Raw genomic sequence first — 15,114 nt, forward strand, 5'->3', positions numbered from 1 at the left:
ACACGCGTACATGCGTGTACCCTTCAATTTTGTCCACAGGTTTTTAACATAATTATACAGACAGTAAACTTAAACATCAAGCGGCATTTCGCAGCATCTCTTTATGAGTTACCAGACATTTGCTATAGATCTGCAAACACACAGGTGACATGAAGTGTGGTATAAATTTGCTGTATAAAATGAAGAAACCAGCTTGGCAGCACTCTACTGACTACAAGATATCTAATATGGTCCATTTGACATTTACAGGATCTATTATTTATACATGAGGAGTGACTATAAAGTGATCAGTCTTTGCAAAAAGGTGTCAAAATGAACAAACAGCAACTCAAATGCTATTTGACACAAATCTCACACGTGAGGTCTGCTGAAAATGTCACATAAGATGTGACACTTTCTGCTGCAGAGGTGTCCATGATGCCAACAAAAATAAAAGCCATCTTCGTTTTTAGATGAGATTCTAGATTCAGACTTTGTGCACAAGCTGCAGATTTTTAGAGGGCATGCCATTCATAATGCAACACGCCAATCCTGAACTTCACAAGGGTGTCTAGAAATGCATGATGCTGATACCTACTGTGTGCATGCATTGATTAAAATGCAACATAATCTTATTTCTAATCTTATTTCTCACTCGATTGCTATGCATGCATCTCAGAGTTAACCTTTTGTCTCGACAATTTTCTTGAGTTTGAATGTTTGTCATGTAGCACATGTACAGTTTCTCTTCTTTTATTTGCCTTATTATTTCATATATTCAGGTATGTTCTACATCGCAATTCACTTATTTTTAGCCAGTAGAAGCTAATTTTCTAGGTATTTTTGTCACGGACAAAGAAATAAAACGAAATGAACAGTTGAGGTAGTATTCCGCTGCCCCTTCCCCCCCACCCCCCACAAAAAAAATAATAACTCAATGTGTCTGAAAGCACCACCTGTGTGTAGAAGTATGTTAATACTTGCTGAGTACTTTGTACTTTAATGCATGAGTCTGAGTTTGACCTATCAATGCTATGTATCATGTTTATCATCATAATTATCAATATTACTGCTATCATTTTAATTTTATCATTTTGCATCATCATCGTCATTTTAGACATTCTTAGCTGTGCATTAAAATAGGCAATATTCTCACTTGCCCAATAGGGTATGAAAGGGCCCGTCTGACAGGCAAGATGGTGATTACTATCACTCGTCTAACAGTGAGTTTTACAGGTTGTAGTTGCCCAGGGCTAGAGGGCAAATGAGTTTAGAGCACCATGATTATCTTTTTATCATCATTATCAGCAACAACAGAAGTAGGAGTAGTAGTGGGACTATTGGTGGTAGAAGTATAGCAGTTTTATAGTTGTCATGGTCACCATTACCACATATCACATTAAACTTTGTATCACTCTGGAATGATTGACAAAACAAAAGTAACATACACATAAAAATATTAGGAGAGGTTCTATACACACACTGACTACCGGTAAACTCTACACGTTTTGCTGGTTTCGTCTCTCCTCTTACCCCAGCTCTGGAAGTCCCAGTGTACCTCCATGTAGAAGTCCCCTAGATCCTGCAAGAGTTGTAGGAGCTGAGGCCTCCTCTCCTCCAGGAGATCCCGTGACTGCTGCTTCAGTTTCCGTAGCAACAGAGATACTGCAGGAGGTGAGATGGAGGTGAGACAGGTACACATAACTTTTTCATACATACAATGTACATGTATATCAAGTAAATGTTATAAAATGGGCTTTAGAATCTCTGTTCAATATCTGATTGGTCAATTGTCATGCATTGATCTTTACTGATCAACACTGAGCTGTGCATCCAGTAAAATCTGAATGCATGGCCATGCATCCGCTAAAATCTGAACGCATGGCTCAAGTCTTGTATAGTGTTGTAGGTGAAACGGATGCATGATGGAGAAAAGGTTGTATTTCATGAATTTATGGGCCCATATTATAGCACAATGATGCAAAGGCCTATTTTGTGGATTCGTGAAAATTGGAAGCTCTTGTTTAACTTTGGAACAGTCTAAAACCCACACGCTGCACTCGTGGGTTTAAACAGTTCCAAAGTTAAACATGCGCATCCAATTCTCACCAATCCATTCTGTCCTGTGCATCATTTGTATGCTGTTACACAGTTTGCATCTATGGCAAGCCAAAAGAAAATGTATCCTGCAAATTTGCTGTGTGTTGGTAATTGTTGGAAAAAACTATTAAACAATGGATTTCTGGCAAAAATTTGTCCACCATGTTATAACAAATGATGCACATATCTTTTCATGCAACAGAAGGGATAGCATGCATGCGGTAACTACGGAATCTAGTCAAACCCACTCAGCTGTGCCTTATGGGTTGAACAATTCCAAGGTGCCTTTCAAATGCAAACAATTCCGACTGACGCAAACAGACACGTGCATTTGTATAATAATAGGTAAGCAGAACAATTGCTTTACTGAGGAACACTTGTTTCAGGGTATATGTTTCTATTCATCTTCTGCACATAGTAAACCTACTGTACAGTTTTGTTTGAATGACTTTTTTACCAGGGAGGTGCCCTGCTTTTACTAATAAAACTGCAAACTACAGTGCATTAGATGTCAACAGACTTGAAATATTGTGATCCCCAACAGATTTAAAGGCACTTGACAATATACAGACCTTCGATGACTCGTGTTTCGAAAATATTGTTGGGTCCTGCCCTTCTAAAAATAGGTCTGTAATGAAATATCATTCTCTTGAGTCATTTTAACCATGGCCTCTAGAGGCAGTCAATATAAGTATAGCATGTGTCATACTTGTTTTAAACTTTCATCCTGTGTTCTTTATCTTTCAACCATGGCTTACTCTATACATTATACATACAGGTATGTACACGAACATAAACACTTATCTCATAGCTGTCTATTGACATCCACTCGTTTTCATGAAGGTGATTTTATAAATTACAACCATAGTTTAAATCTAGTCCATGGGGTAAGATAAGCGTGAAATAAGCCTACTTTTCACATGTGCGTATCAATGCATGGTTATTATCGGATGTCTGTTGGCGTATGTAATCTGTCACGCGAATTTACGCAGAAGAAATTTGCATAAAACCACGGACTTAATCACCTTCGTGAATATGGGCCATAATTATGTCTGCTTTAATAGATACTGCAGTGTGAAGGAGGTGGTGAAGCTGATCTCCTTGGAGTTTGAAAGTATTGAGTTATGACTGCTCTTTGCCGAGTATATCTAAAAAATTCATTCCTGCGGTAACACACACATAGAGAAACTATATAACATAGAGGGAGCACTAACATAAGTGTTATTATCCACATTAATAATGCATCGTTATAGGTACAAAACACTGCAAATATATTATGCAAAATCTGTGGAATACAAATGATTTGGCACTATAATTGTCTGTTTAAAGATTCCATTGAGCCAGGTAATCCATCAGCAGATTCCCTCTTTCTCTTGAATTGCTTTTTTTTTTGAGACATATGAAATAAATTTTACAAGTATATCATGTTACATTGTGCACTTACATTATGCACTGTACTTTCAAAAGCCTAGATGTTCCTCCATATTAAAGGGAACTGTTCCCTAAACATGATGTACAGTATGCGGACTCAGCAAATGCAGAAAGATCTCAGTAAAACTTGATAAAAATAGCCCATTAAAAAGTTTTGAGCACTTAAAGTTTCGATTAATTTCATGTATATACTGTAAAAGTGGTTTCTTTCGCGAACAGAAACTTTTGCGGTTTCCATCGGTGCCGACTTTGTCGCGTGTTTAAATTCGCGGATGGTAATGATAGCGTTGTAACAAGCAACGAGTTCCAAACATTTTCGCGTGATTTTAAATTCGCGGTTCAACCTCACAGCGCGAAAAGCGCGAAAATAAAACCACCGCGAAAGAAACCACTTTTACAGTACCTTGCTCTCTAGTTTGTAGCTGCACAATACTTTGTGGTGCCCCAGTAGCAGAATGATTATGACAGAAACAATACAAAAATTCCCTTTTCTGTGGCATCTTGATCATAATAGCACTTGACCCATTTCTATACTAGAATCCATGGAAAATGGTTATGCATTCAAAGGAAATTTATCTCATCTACAAGTTGTACGAGGATTCAATGCATGTGGCATTAATAGTAGAACACATCTGATAAGTTTGACATACATTTGATGATCCATTCAGTAGTTACAGATTTTTTAAATTTTGGTGCAACCATCTGTGGATAAGAAGCCAACAAAAGTTTGTAATAGTAGTCATAGTAATGGAACAACATAGAGAATATGCACAGAGAATTCAACATATCTATAGCATAATGAAAAAGCACTTGACTGGCTCACTCTAGAAAGCATGGGGATTATATGACCCTTTGTATATAAGTAATAAGTCCAGGAAATCTGTACTTTTCATTTTAGATTGAACTCTAATTTCTGTGGAATTGTTTTTTATCATTCCACTACTATAATACCAGAAATTGTTGTAACCTTCTTATCCAGAATGGAGACTCCACTTGAATTTAATCCCACATCTGAACATTTTGAACGGATGGCCAGATTATTTTGGTATGACTCAACCCTCTGAGCATGCACAGCATATCACACACAAATAAATTCCCAAACATGCAAACAAAATTTCCCCCATCCTCACAGACAAACAAACATTCATCATGCATTATATAAATTTGACTACGAACAAACATTCATCATGCATTTATACATAAACTTGACTATGAATACCACCACTGTCCTCTTTTATTCATTTTTTTTTCAAATGATGCAGGCTGAAATCACTCTCAGTGGTCTATTTACAATCAGCACACAACACAACGGCCACTACCCGCACAAGACGAGTGCCCTTGTGTTTGTACGTACACGACAAGTACCGGTATCTAGGCCTTAGGTTTCTCTTACTCTGTTCTCTATATTGCATCTCTTGCATGTACATGTACCTGATGGAATCAAGCTTTGAGAGATTTTCAAACAACTGCAGGTAGCCTCAGGTGTCCCAGAATAAATAGGGGAGTGTGAAAGGGTGGCTAGTAAAAAGACTCTGAGGCCAAATCATTTCACAATATCAAACACAAAACACTGCAGATAGCAGTGAAACCATGATTTTTTTTCCACACTCATTTCACACAAACGGGACACTTTAAAAGGTATCCAGCAAAATTTCATAATGAAACTTAATATTACAGAAACCATAAACTCCTACAATTATTCAACTTCACATTTCATTTGAAACATAATACAAGAAAACTAAGCTATTAAAGGCAAAACCAGGAATATTATCAACATTATTTTAATACATCACACATGTTTGTAACCTGCTTCAGTTTCTCAACGTTTCACAGCAGGTGCACAGACAGTCCTACAAACAAAACTTATATTTTCTTTGAAATCAGCAGATAAAATTATGCACACCATACTTTCACTGTGATACAAGTGAGTCAGTTAGAACTGGGAATATATAGTATCTTAAAAAGATCTTTACATTTGAAGAATCATGTTGTCTCTTCTTTTATGGATATCAAGCAGGGAATAATTTTCCTGGTATCGCATAGCAATTTGCTATGCATTTTGGTATGACTGCTATACAAAATGTAATTTGCATAGCAGTTTCATTACATAGACGTGTACACCATTTTGTTGAAAATGTATGTTCATCGACAAAAATTGCTTTTCAATTTCGAGATGGAAAATAATTCCCTGTCAAGATTTGTTTCCTGAATACTTGGCACAATCTAACTTTTGTCACCAATTCAGCTTAATACTGTTGTGCTGTTAAAGCCGAAACTTACAATGTAGCTCTGAGAAGCACTAAAAATTCATTTTCCACCATTTGGAATTTGCTTGCAATATATCTGAAGACTCTACCATGAAACCTGTCAGACTGATGTGATTTGCCAGGATAATAAGTTGTTTCTGAGTATTTTGAGATCAAAAGTGTGAAATAATATTAAAGAGTCGATATATACCCAACTTTCATTCCTGATGCACCCTCGCTGTTCAGTAGTGGATAAGTACAAGTTGCAGAACACTTCCAGTCCGTAATGACTGAATCGTGCTCTAGCAGTAGCATTGAATCACATGCAGCACTGTGCTACTATACAAGCTGCATGGAATTCACTCTCAAGCGATGCATACTGCTATGGCCTGATATATTGTAATCGATGTAATCAAATAAACATCACATCGCAACAACGATCATGTACAAGTATGCTGCGAGATTACATTACTTCCGGCATACCTAGTGGGTAGTATTTTAGATTTTCATTGTTACCCAGCTATTGTGTTATCGCTGTATTTTTTCACACATTTCTTATGTATTTGTCTCCATTTTAGAGCAAAATCGACAGTTTCTGCAATTATATGGAAGCTACATGTATGTTTTACCTTTGATCTTGAAAGGCATGATACAGCATTAATGCCCTACTGGCTGTGAGATCAAAATCATGTTGTTATACTAATGATGCACAGGATAGAGTGTGTTAGTGAAGGTGCGGCGCGCTCGAGAGTATTGACAATGGTGCGACATGCACGAGGCGCAGCCGAGTGCATGTTTGCAACCGTTGTCAATACTCGAGAGTGAGCCGCACCTTCACTAACGCCACGAAATAATCCTGTGCATCATTAGTTTTATAAAATGGGTCGAAAACTAACAGCATTATTCACGTACCTTTGTGGGTCAATTACCAGTCAGCTACATGTAGCACTCGCTCAACAGTCAAGATGTCCGAAGATGTTCGTCCCAAACATTTACGCACGTCGCACTCGGAAATCCCGCACACTCACCTAGTACTGTACGTACGTATAAGAGTATACGTACGCCACGTACTGTTATGCACAAGAAAGGCCGCCGGCTGTGTTGTGGCAGCCCGCGGCCCGAACTAGAAGTTGTTTACAGGATTGACAGCGCGTATAGTAGCGCGTGACGCACTTGTAACAACTGATTGAGTGCGCACTGCTAGTGTAAAACATTGTGACGTACGTCAGGCCAGGGAGGTGGAAGAGAGACTCTTCTTAGTGCTTACCTGAAGAAAATAATGCACGCACACGTGACTCATTTCAGCGCTTCCAATTGGCTACATTCTTGAACCCATTTTATAAAATGTATTACACAACCAACTTGCACCAAATTAGGAACATGGTTTTTGTTGTTACATGGCGAACAGAACCACATGATATAGTGCATGGCATTACAAAACAATGCAAGAATATTCCTGCCTTCCATTCTAGGAAAGCACTGTGGGCAAGACAGCAAATTAAGCACGTGGGCAAATAAGCCAGCGTCCCATCGACCTGACAAGGCAGCAGCTGGGTGGTTTGCAGCACCTTGCTATATACGGATCCATTGTAGGTTGACTTTCATTAAGGTATGCTTTCAAACCAATTTCAATTGTAGAAAGAAAATTATTGGCATTTGTCTCTCGTTTTAAAGTCTGAACCAATGCACTGCTGACTCCACCCTTTAAACGAACGCCAACCAGTATTGTCACATTGAATACCCAGGCAGGGCCTGGCAGAGAGAAAACACACTTTGTATTGCCTTTGCATATGTATACGCCAGTGAAAACAAGGCAACACTGCTGTAGTACCACTTTTATCTGACAGCAGTTCAATCATCCTCCATATGTACAAATGCATACTGATCCAAAGCCTGTAGTCACCACCCCTCCCCATTTACTCTTACCATTCTAACAGTACAATAATATTATTATGTATGTACCTACAACGTATTTATCATCTACTTGTAATATCTTTCCTATCACTGATCTTTTGTTACCCAAAGATACAATTTTTTTCTCTCTCATTTTCATTTCTAATTCACTCTGTCCCTCCCTGTCTTTCTACCAATTTCTTTGTCAGTTGCTCTTTTCACATAATGTTAAACTCAACTCATCCACACATCAGTTAATACATGTAGCAATGGCCTGTTTACACAACAGGTACAAACGTGTATGTTGATTTTGATGCACAGTTCTCATGCTTGTATAGCATGTAGGAGATATATAGCCTGTTGTAACGAGCAGGCCTACAAAAGAAGAAAAAAATGTCAATATTGGTTGTTTTTATCTCCCTAAAGTACATGTAAATACATGTATGGCCCTCCATTCCCTTTTTGTTTAGTCAATGTGAATTGTGTTTACATGCTACAAATATTCCATCAAGTTACATTAAATTCATCAACCGCAAACTAATTTGTACATACCAACTGTAGTCACTGTAATAAATCCAAAATTACTGTGTTTACAATTACATCAAGTTTTCAATGTGCTTCATGCTTTTCTTCTCTGTGTGAACGTATCTTCGAGTCCCTGGAAATACGATTATTAGTTGCCGGTTGCCAACAATCTGAAATGGGTATGAACACACCCCGCTCATCTCCGAACAATTACTCCTAATGTAATGATTGATGATCAGCTGGAGCATGCCTGGAAGGGTCTGGGGTAACCTCATGAATCACGGAGGCATTTATGAGGAGATGCAGCCTTTAAACATTCCCTGATCCCTTACCTCATCATTCGGCGGGATCGTGATCAATTATCATCTGTGTGAACGCATCCTTTTGGAAAATTTCGGAGGAGGAGCTTGATGATTGTAAACACTGATTTTCTCGTTAGAGCTCCAACACACGAGTCTATAATCGATGAACCCCAGATAGTTTATAAGACCAGGAGGATGTTAAAGGGATCGTATAGTTTTGGTTGAGACCTAACTTTAGGTTTCTAACATTTTTTGGTGAGAGAATGAAAAACATCTCATGAAATGTGATACAGCATGTAATTTCAAGAGGGATTTAACATTTATTTGTTAAAAAAATTGGTTCTGAAATGGCTGAGATATCCACAACAGAGCAACCCTAATAAAAGATGGGACCCACCTTTTATTAGGATCGCTTTGTTTTACTTTGTTTTTGGATGTCTCAGCCATTCCACTGCCGATTTTCATCTAATAAACTTTGAATTCCTCTTAGAATGGTATGCTCTGTATCATTTCATAAGTGGTTTCTTGGTATCTCGCAAAAAGTTAAAAGCCCAATCCTCACCTCCACCAATACTGTACCATCGCTTTAAAACCGAGAATATTGTCAGCATGGGAAAGTTGAGAAGGAATGTGTTTTCCTAACAGTCACTGGAAGATGAAACCGACAATCAGAATGTGGGGTTATCACACAAGTGAACCAACTTCATGCAAAAGGTCATTTCACATTCTACCTATATCTCTCCTTTATTGACAGGCTCATCGTGTCCAGCCTGATACAGTATAAAATTGCTTTCGTCCAATAATTCATAAGCCATCTTGCGATCCAAGAATATTCTGTACGCTCAGAGCCACGCACTGCAATACAACTGAACCTTCTGCGGTGTGTGGATGGCACATTGAGGTGGACAGTGACACCTTCAATCATCATTAGAGCCCACGCATACTTTCGGTAACATATCGTGAATTAAAATCTTTTAATTTGATTTATGTGGCTGCTAAAGGAAGCAATGGATGCTTGGAAGAAGCCACCATGGACAGACAGCTTTTTAGTTCATTCTGAAGGATAGTGGCAACAAGAGTAAAGTGCCATGCCTAGGGGTACAAGAGCTGCTACCAGGGGACTTGAACCAGAGACCTTGTGATTGAGGGTCTGTGGTCTATTCAGTGAAGCATATTAGGGACTTTTCGGTTGTGTGGATGTGGACGCCTTTCTTGTACAAGAGCGGTTCCAAATTACTGCAGTCCACGCGTTACATCCGCGGTGTTATTGACCATTTCGATTTTCAGCGCACACCGTTCACAACGTACTGTTATGACGTCACAGCCCCGTCCCCTCCAGCGGGCCGACAATTGGTGCGTCAAGCGGTGAACGTCACTCGTGTTCTTAATCTAGGGGGACGTGAAATCCTTGGAAGATGCGTTTGCGAGGATTCTGGCGTTGGATGTGCTGGAGAACCTAAAGCATGCGCAGTTCCTTGAAATGACATCATTACCTCGACATCCACGTCCAGGAGGTGAAATCAAAAAGTCCCTATTAGCTCCTCAAGTGCACTTGTGAGGGCAACAATCCACAAACTTTTGCCCTGAATGACTAACTACATAGATACACCTCCATCCAGTATACGAGCTTTCATTGCATGCACATATTTTTACATGCTGCTGACATATATAGTCCTACTTTGACATGTATGATAATGATGAATATAATGATAATGATGAGGATGATAACTGATGATAATGAAAATAATGAAGATTATAATGATGACTGATGATGATGATGATGATATTAATGCAGAAGTATGATAATGGTGAAGTTCATGACACCAGGGTCCCATTTCATAAAACTTGTTATCAGTAAACAACTGCCACATTTCTATGACAAATTTGCTCTTAGCCAATTAGATGCAAAGATTTCAGTAGCATATTATTTTAACAACTATCGTAACTTTATATTGATAACAAGTTTTAGGAACTGGGGCCCCAGGCCCATTTCATAAAACTTGTTATCAATAACAAGTTAATATAGTTGTTACAAGCTACTAAAATCCTTACATCTAATTTGCTGAGAGCAAATTTGTCATAGAAATGTGGCAGTTGTTACTGATAACAAATTTTACGAAACGGGACTCAGGTGTAGAACAGAATTTAAGTCTATTCATTTAAAGTCGTTTACAATGCTTCCATCTCATATTGTATGTGCGTGCATTTCACTATTATCCTTGCAGTGTAGGTGAATCCTGAATTGTTAAAACATAATTTGGGACAAATATATGGCATACTGTATTATTCGACAATCAAACATGATGGGGGAAAAAAATGTTGTATCATAAACTGTTCTCTTAGATTTTGTCAGACTTCAGTCACATGTTTTATTCTAAACTATTGTGCTTTACTAGCTTTTTGAAAGAAGAATTAACCCAAAAGGGAAAGTAGTTCACAGGAGATGTACTTAAGAAGACTCTAATGATAGCCAGTAAACAATGAGTGAATATAATGATAGATTTTCAGATAAGCTGCATGGACTATGGGCATATTGTCTGATGTTGGTGATTCAGTTTTAATCATCTCATGGTCTCCCAGGGGCATCGCTCTCTAAACTCTCAAAATAACACTCTCCATGGAATTTTAAAGCCTTCTCCTAACACTTAATACTGTACGCATTGGATGAAGAATTTCATTTGAACAGCTCAACTCACATACACCCATACCGTTATTTATGAGCACCCACCCCTGGTATAATAAGATGCAGTGAGCATCTTTGCAACTCTTTAAAAAATTAGTAAATTGACTCTTAACTCACATTACAACATTCTCACATTTCACAGATACAATAGCTCAAAAAAAAAATAACACACTTTCATAACCAAGACTACACCTTGAGGCTTTAATGTATTTGCTCCTTGAATTTCCATATTTTACAGTTACCGCAGTGCATCAAATTGTCAAAACAATCTCTAAGATGAGCGTAAAGGGAAGAACGTTCCTGGGGTAATCTGATGACTTGTCGGTGCTGCTGAGGAAAAAAGCTCCACACTCGAAGACCTCTGCAGCATTAGGTTAAAGGTACCATTTACCTTTGGGAGCAGTGAATTAAAGAAATGTTAGAGATATTACATTTGATGCATACGTCAGTTGTATCATAAAACATCCTACCATATAACATTTTTGCAATAAAGCCTAGAATATAAGGAGATATCACTGTTTTTCTCAATAAACCATAACTGTAGACAGTTTCTTCTAGAAACAATTCTATTTTAACTATTGTTTACATTTTGTATATTTAACAATACTTACACTGATTATACTGAGCACCATTTCTACATTGGTTGTTTCTATCCCTGACTCACATTTTAGAGCTATTTTGGTTTTTGTTTCATCTCCAAACGGTAAACAATGCCTTAAAAGCCATTTTCTGAGGCACGGTTTCTATGGACAATTTAGTCTCTCTCATAAAAACTGAAGAGATGATTTCGGGCTCTTTGATAGAGGTTTCAGAAATGTGGTTACAGATCACAAAATGTCCCATGCAGAATCATTTTGATGAAAAAAAAAACATAATTTCACTTCTTCTTTTTTTCATTTGCACATACCGTGCAATGTAATGTATTAATAGCCAAGTAATGATCATTCTTTGAGATTTCCAAAATAAGCATATCAAATTGATTCAATGCTGCTCACGAGTGCTTGAAGGAAGACAAGAGTGAATATCTTTTATCATTTCTGAATTTCACTTGGTGTGGTGCGTACACACTACCATACAACTGTATCTTCTCTGTGGTGCCAAAACACGACTAGGGTGATATTGGCAAGCATGTCACATAAGTCACAATCTAAAAGTTTACATTAATAAATTCTGACATTGTGGTCCTTAAAAAAAAAGATTGCCAATACAGAAAGAAGAAAAAGAAAATGAAAACAAAAACAAAAACATTTTGAGTTGTGCTTGCTCCACAACAAAACAAAAGGAATTTCATCCACATTTAAATCTTATAAATGGATGTACTTTGTGTACATAAAAAATAATGGTCATCCTTGACCTACTGCTGATTAAATTTTGCAGAAATCAAAAGCATGTACATCCATTAAGTAAAAAAGTTTGAACAAATGCATCTCGCTCTGGACTGAAAATACATTTTGGTTTGTTTGGGTAAAATCTGCGCATACAATATCATCATGGCCTTTCTGAAAGAAAAATGAAGAAATGTACATAAAAGTATATCATCGTGATGTTTTACAACCTCAAATGAAATAGTAGTATACACTGTACAAATAGCTTAGTGAATTCTTAATTGCATTTTGATTAGTTGGATACTACAAGATGTACATATTTACCTTTACAATAAAGAACAGATCTGTATCCAGTATATTGTTTCGAAGTCTAGACACTTTCTGTATATGAATGCTTGAATAATTCACTTAATCTATCATCTCTTTTTCTTTTCTTTTCTTTTTTTTTTGGGGGGGGGGGTTTGATATTTCAACCGATGCAGTGCATCTTAAATGCCTAGGACAATGTGTCTTTGAAAAACCCATGATTGTTGACTTTGTAATTGTGAAAATTTTGACAGAGGGGACATGCTTGTTTCAAGTTCAACTGGTTTGAACAGTAAAGACTGCCAATGCTCGACTGAACAAAGCGAGCCCTGAAAAGCTATGAGGGATTTAGCTGAGGGAACAGGCAGCCATACATCTAGAATAAGCCGCGCATGAGCGATTAGATGTAGCGTGTTAAAGCTCACAAAGCGGACGCTTCATAGCCTCTGAATGCAAATTGAAGGGCTTACACCACGAGCCGACGCGGTAAATTAAATTCATGTTGGAACCCGAGGCAAGAAGCGTGATACTGCATGGAGCATGCATACTGTGATGTGCTTTTTTGCTTTGTGCAGATATCTTGTCATGTACAGTGTAGCATGAGAGCTTTGAAGATGATGGGGTTTTTGTTCTTACAATACTATATGTTTTGTTTTGTTTTTTACTTTCTGGTCTTTTTTGTAGGTTTCAGAAAGTATTCTTTCTTTGATGGACAATACTGATTCTTCAAATTGTCATTCCGATCAGAAGATGTCCTTGCCACCGAAAGAATGCCACACTTGCTCATACGATTCTAAACGAGATGTGTGCATTTATCGAATTAGACTTTCCTTCAAAATGGTTCAGTTTTGGAGTCAGGATGATTTTTCTACCTGAGGTGTTGGGATTTGATGAATTTATGAGATGCAACCAGGAGTTGGTCAAATGAGGCCAATTTGCTGCAATTAAGACACTGAAATACTGTAAAAGTGGAAATTTTCATGCATTTCGCGCAACCAGAAACTAGCGCGAAAATAAAAGCACGCAAATATTTTTGCTTGCCATATGTTCCTGTGCGTGATGTCTTGATTCCGCGGAATTAAAAACACGCGAAACTCTTCTTACCCGGCCAAGCGCAAAAAATTAGTGGCGCAAAAATATCCACTTTTACAGTACATGTACCTCAGTATCATTATTCACCATTCATTAATTCTAACATGCACAATTGTACATAACATATTTTGACTGAAAGGTACTGATTACCATTGGGAGCAGTGAATTAAAAAAACGTTTGAGTTATCATATTTGATGCATGTGTGTAGGTAGTTGTATCACAAAACATCCTACCATATTAAAAAAAGAAAATGAAATAAAGCTTAAAATATTAATAAGGAGATATCACTATATTTCTCAATAAACCATAACTGTATTAACAGTTTATTCTATAAACAATTTTATTATAAGTATTGTTCATATTTTGTATATTCAACAATACTTTATAACTTTGATTATACTGATCAGCATGTTTACATTGGTTGTTTCTATCCCTAACTCACATTTTAGAACTATTTTGAAGCACTAAAGCTGGGTTTTTGTTTCATCTGCGAATGGTATAATGCCTTTAAATTCTTTCAAAAGGCAAGGAGAAATTATGTCCAGAACAGTCTTTGTGTCTGAGAGCCAAACAGTTAATGTTTGTATTGGCAATGTGTACTTCTAGATGTCATTGCATACTCAACCCTTGCTATTCTGTGTAAAGATGGAACCTATGAACTGTTTCGCATTTGCAACTAAGACAGACTCTTTCACCCACCAGCTGCTGCAAAATAATTCCAATCATCAAGATACCATATTTTCTTCTACCTTTCTGTTTTTTTTTCCTGCCACTGTGTTACAAAAGCAAGGATTGAATTCATGGTTGGTGTGCAGTATTGTGGTTCATTTCAGGACATAATCTGATTTCCACCTTGGTACATTTCCCCTGATTGTGTAAGATAAGTGCAGCATTATACAGAAAGACTTTTACGTTACAGATAATTCCATGAACTACAACATGCATTATATGCATCACTCCCTCCCATAGTCCTTCACATGTCAACTCTACCAGCTTCATTTTTGAACATTAAACTGACTTTTTTCTCTCTCCAACTGTCTGCTACAAAAGAGAGAATAAAAGACATTTAAAACCAAATTTATGGGAATGTGCGATGATGCAGTGCATGGACCAGTGTGATGGTTGGTTTCAATGTGCTGTCGGCATTCTGTATTACCAGTACCTTCCCCTCAATGGTACAGGGCGAGCGAGCTTTCACATTCGCTGTCTGACACTGGCTTAAGGTGTTCAT

The 15,114-nt window shown here is 37.6% G+C and overlaps 1 protein-coding gene across 1 annotated transcript in view; it reads right to left on the reverse strand.

Annotated features, from left to right (window-relative positions):
• LOC139719067 (ankyrin repeat domain-containing protein 13C-B-like) overlaps nt 1-15,114 on the reverse strand; it is a 53,489-nt gene that overhangs the window by 22,855 nt on the left and 15,520 nt on the right. The window contains exon 4 of the mRNA XM_071630509.1: nt 1,513-1,644. Within this exon, the coding sequence (XP_071486610.1) occupies nt 1,513-1,644 (132 nt within the window). The remainder of the gene's footprint in view (nt 1-1,512; nt 1,645-15,114) is intronic.

Source organism: Diadema antillarum, unplaced genomic scaffold, assembly GCF_040938485.1.
Source record: "Diadema antillarum isolate AM-2024a unplaced genomic scaffold, OU_Dant_1.0 scf00000103, whole genome shotgun sequence".
NCBI lineage: Eukaryota > Metazoa > Echinodermata > Echinoidea > Diadematoida > Diadematidae > Diadema > Diadema antillarum.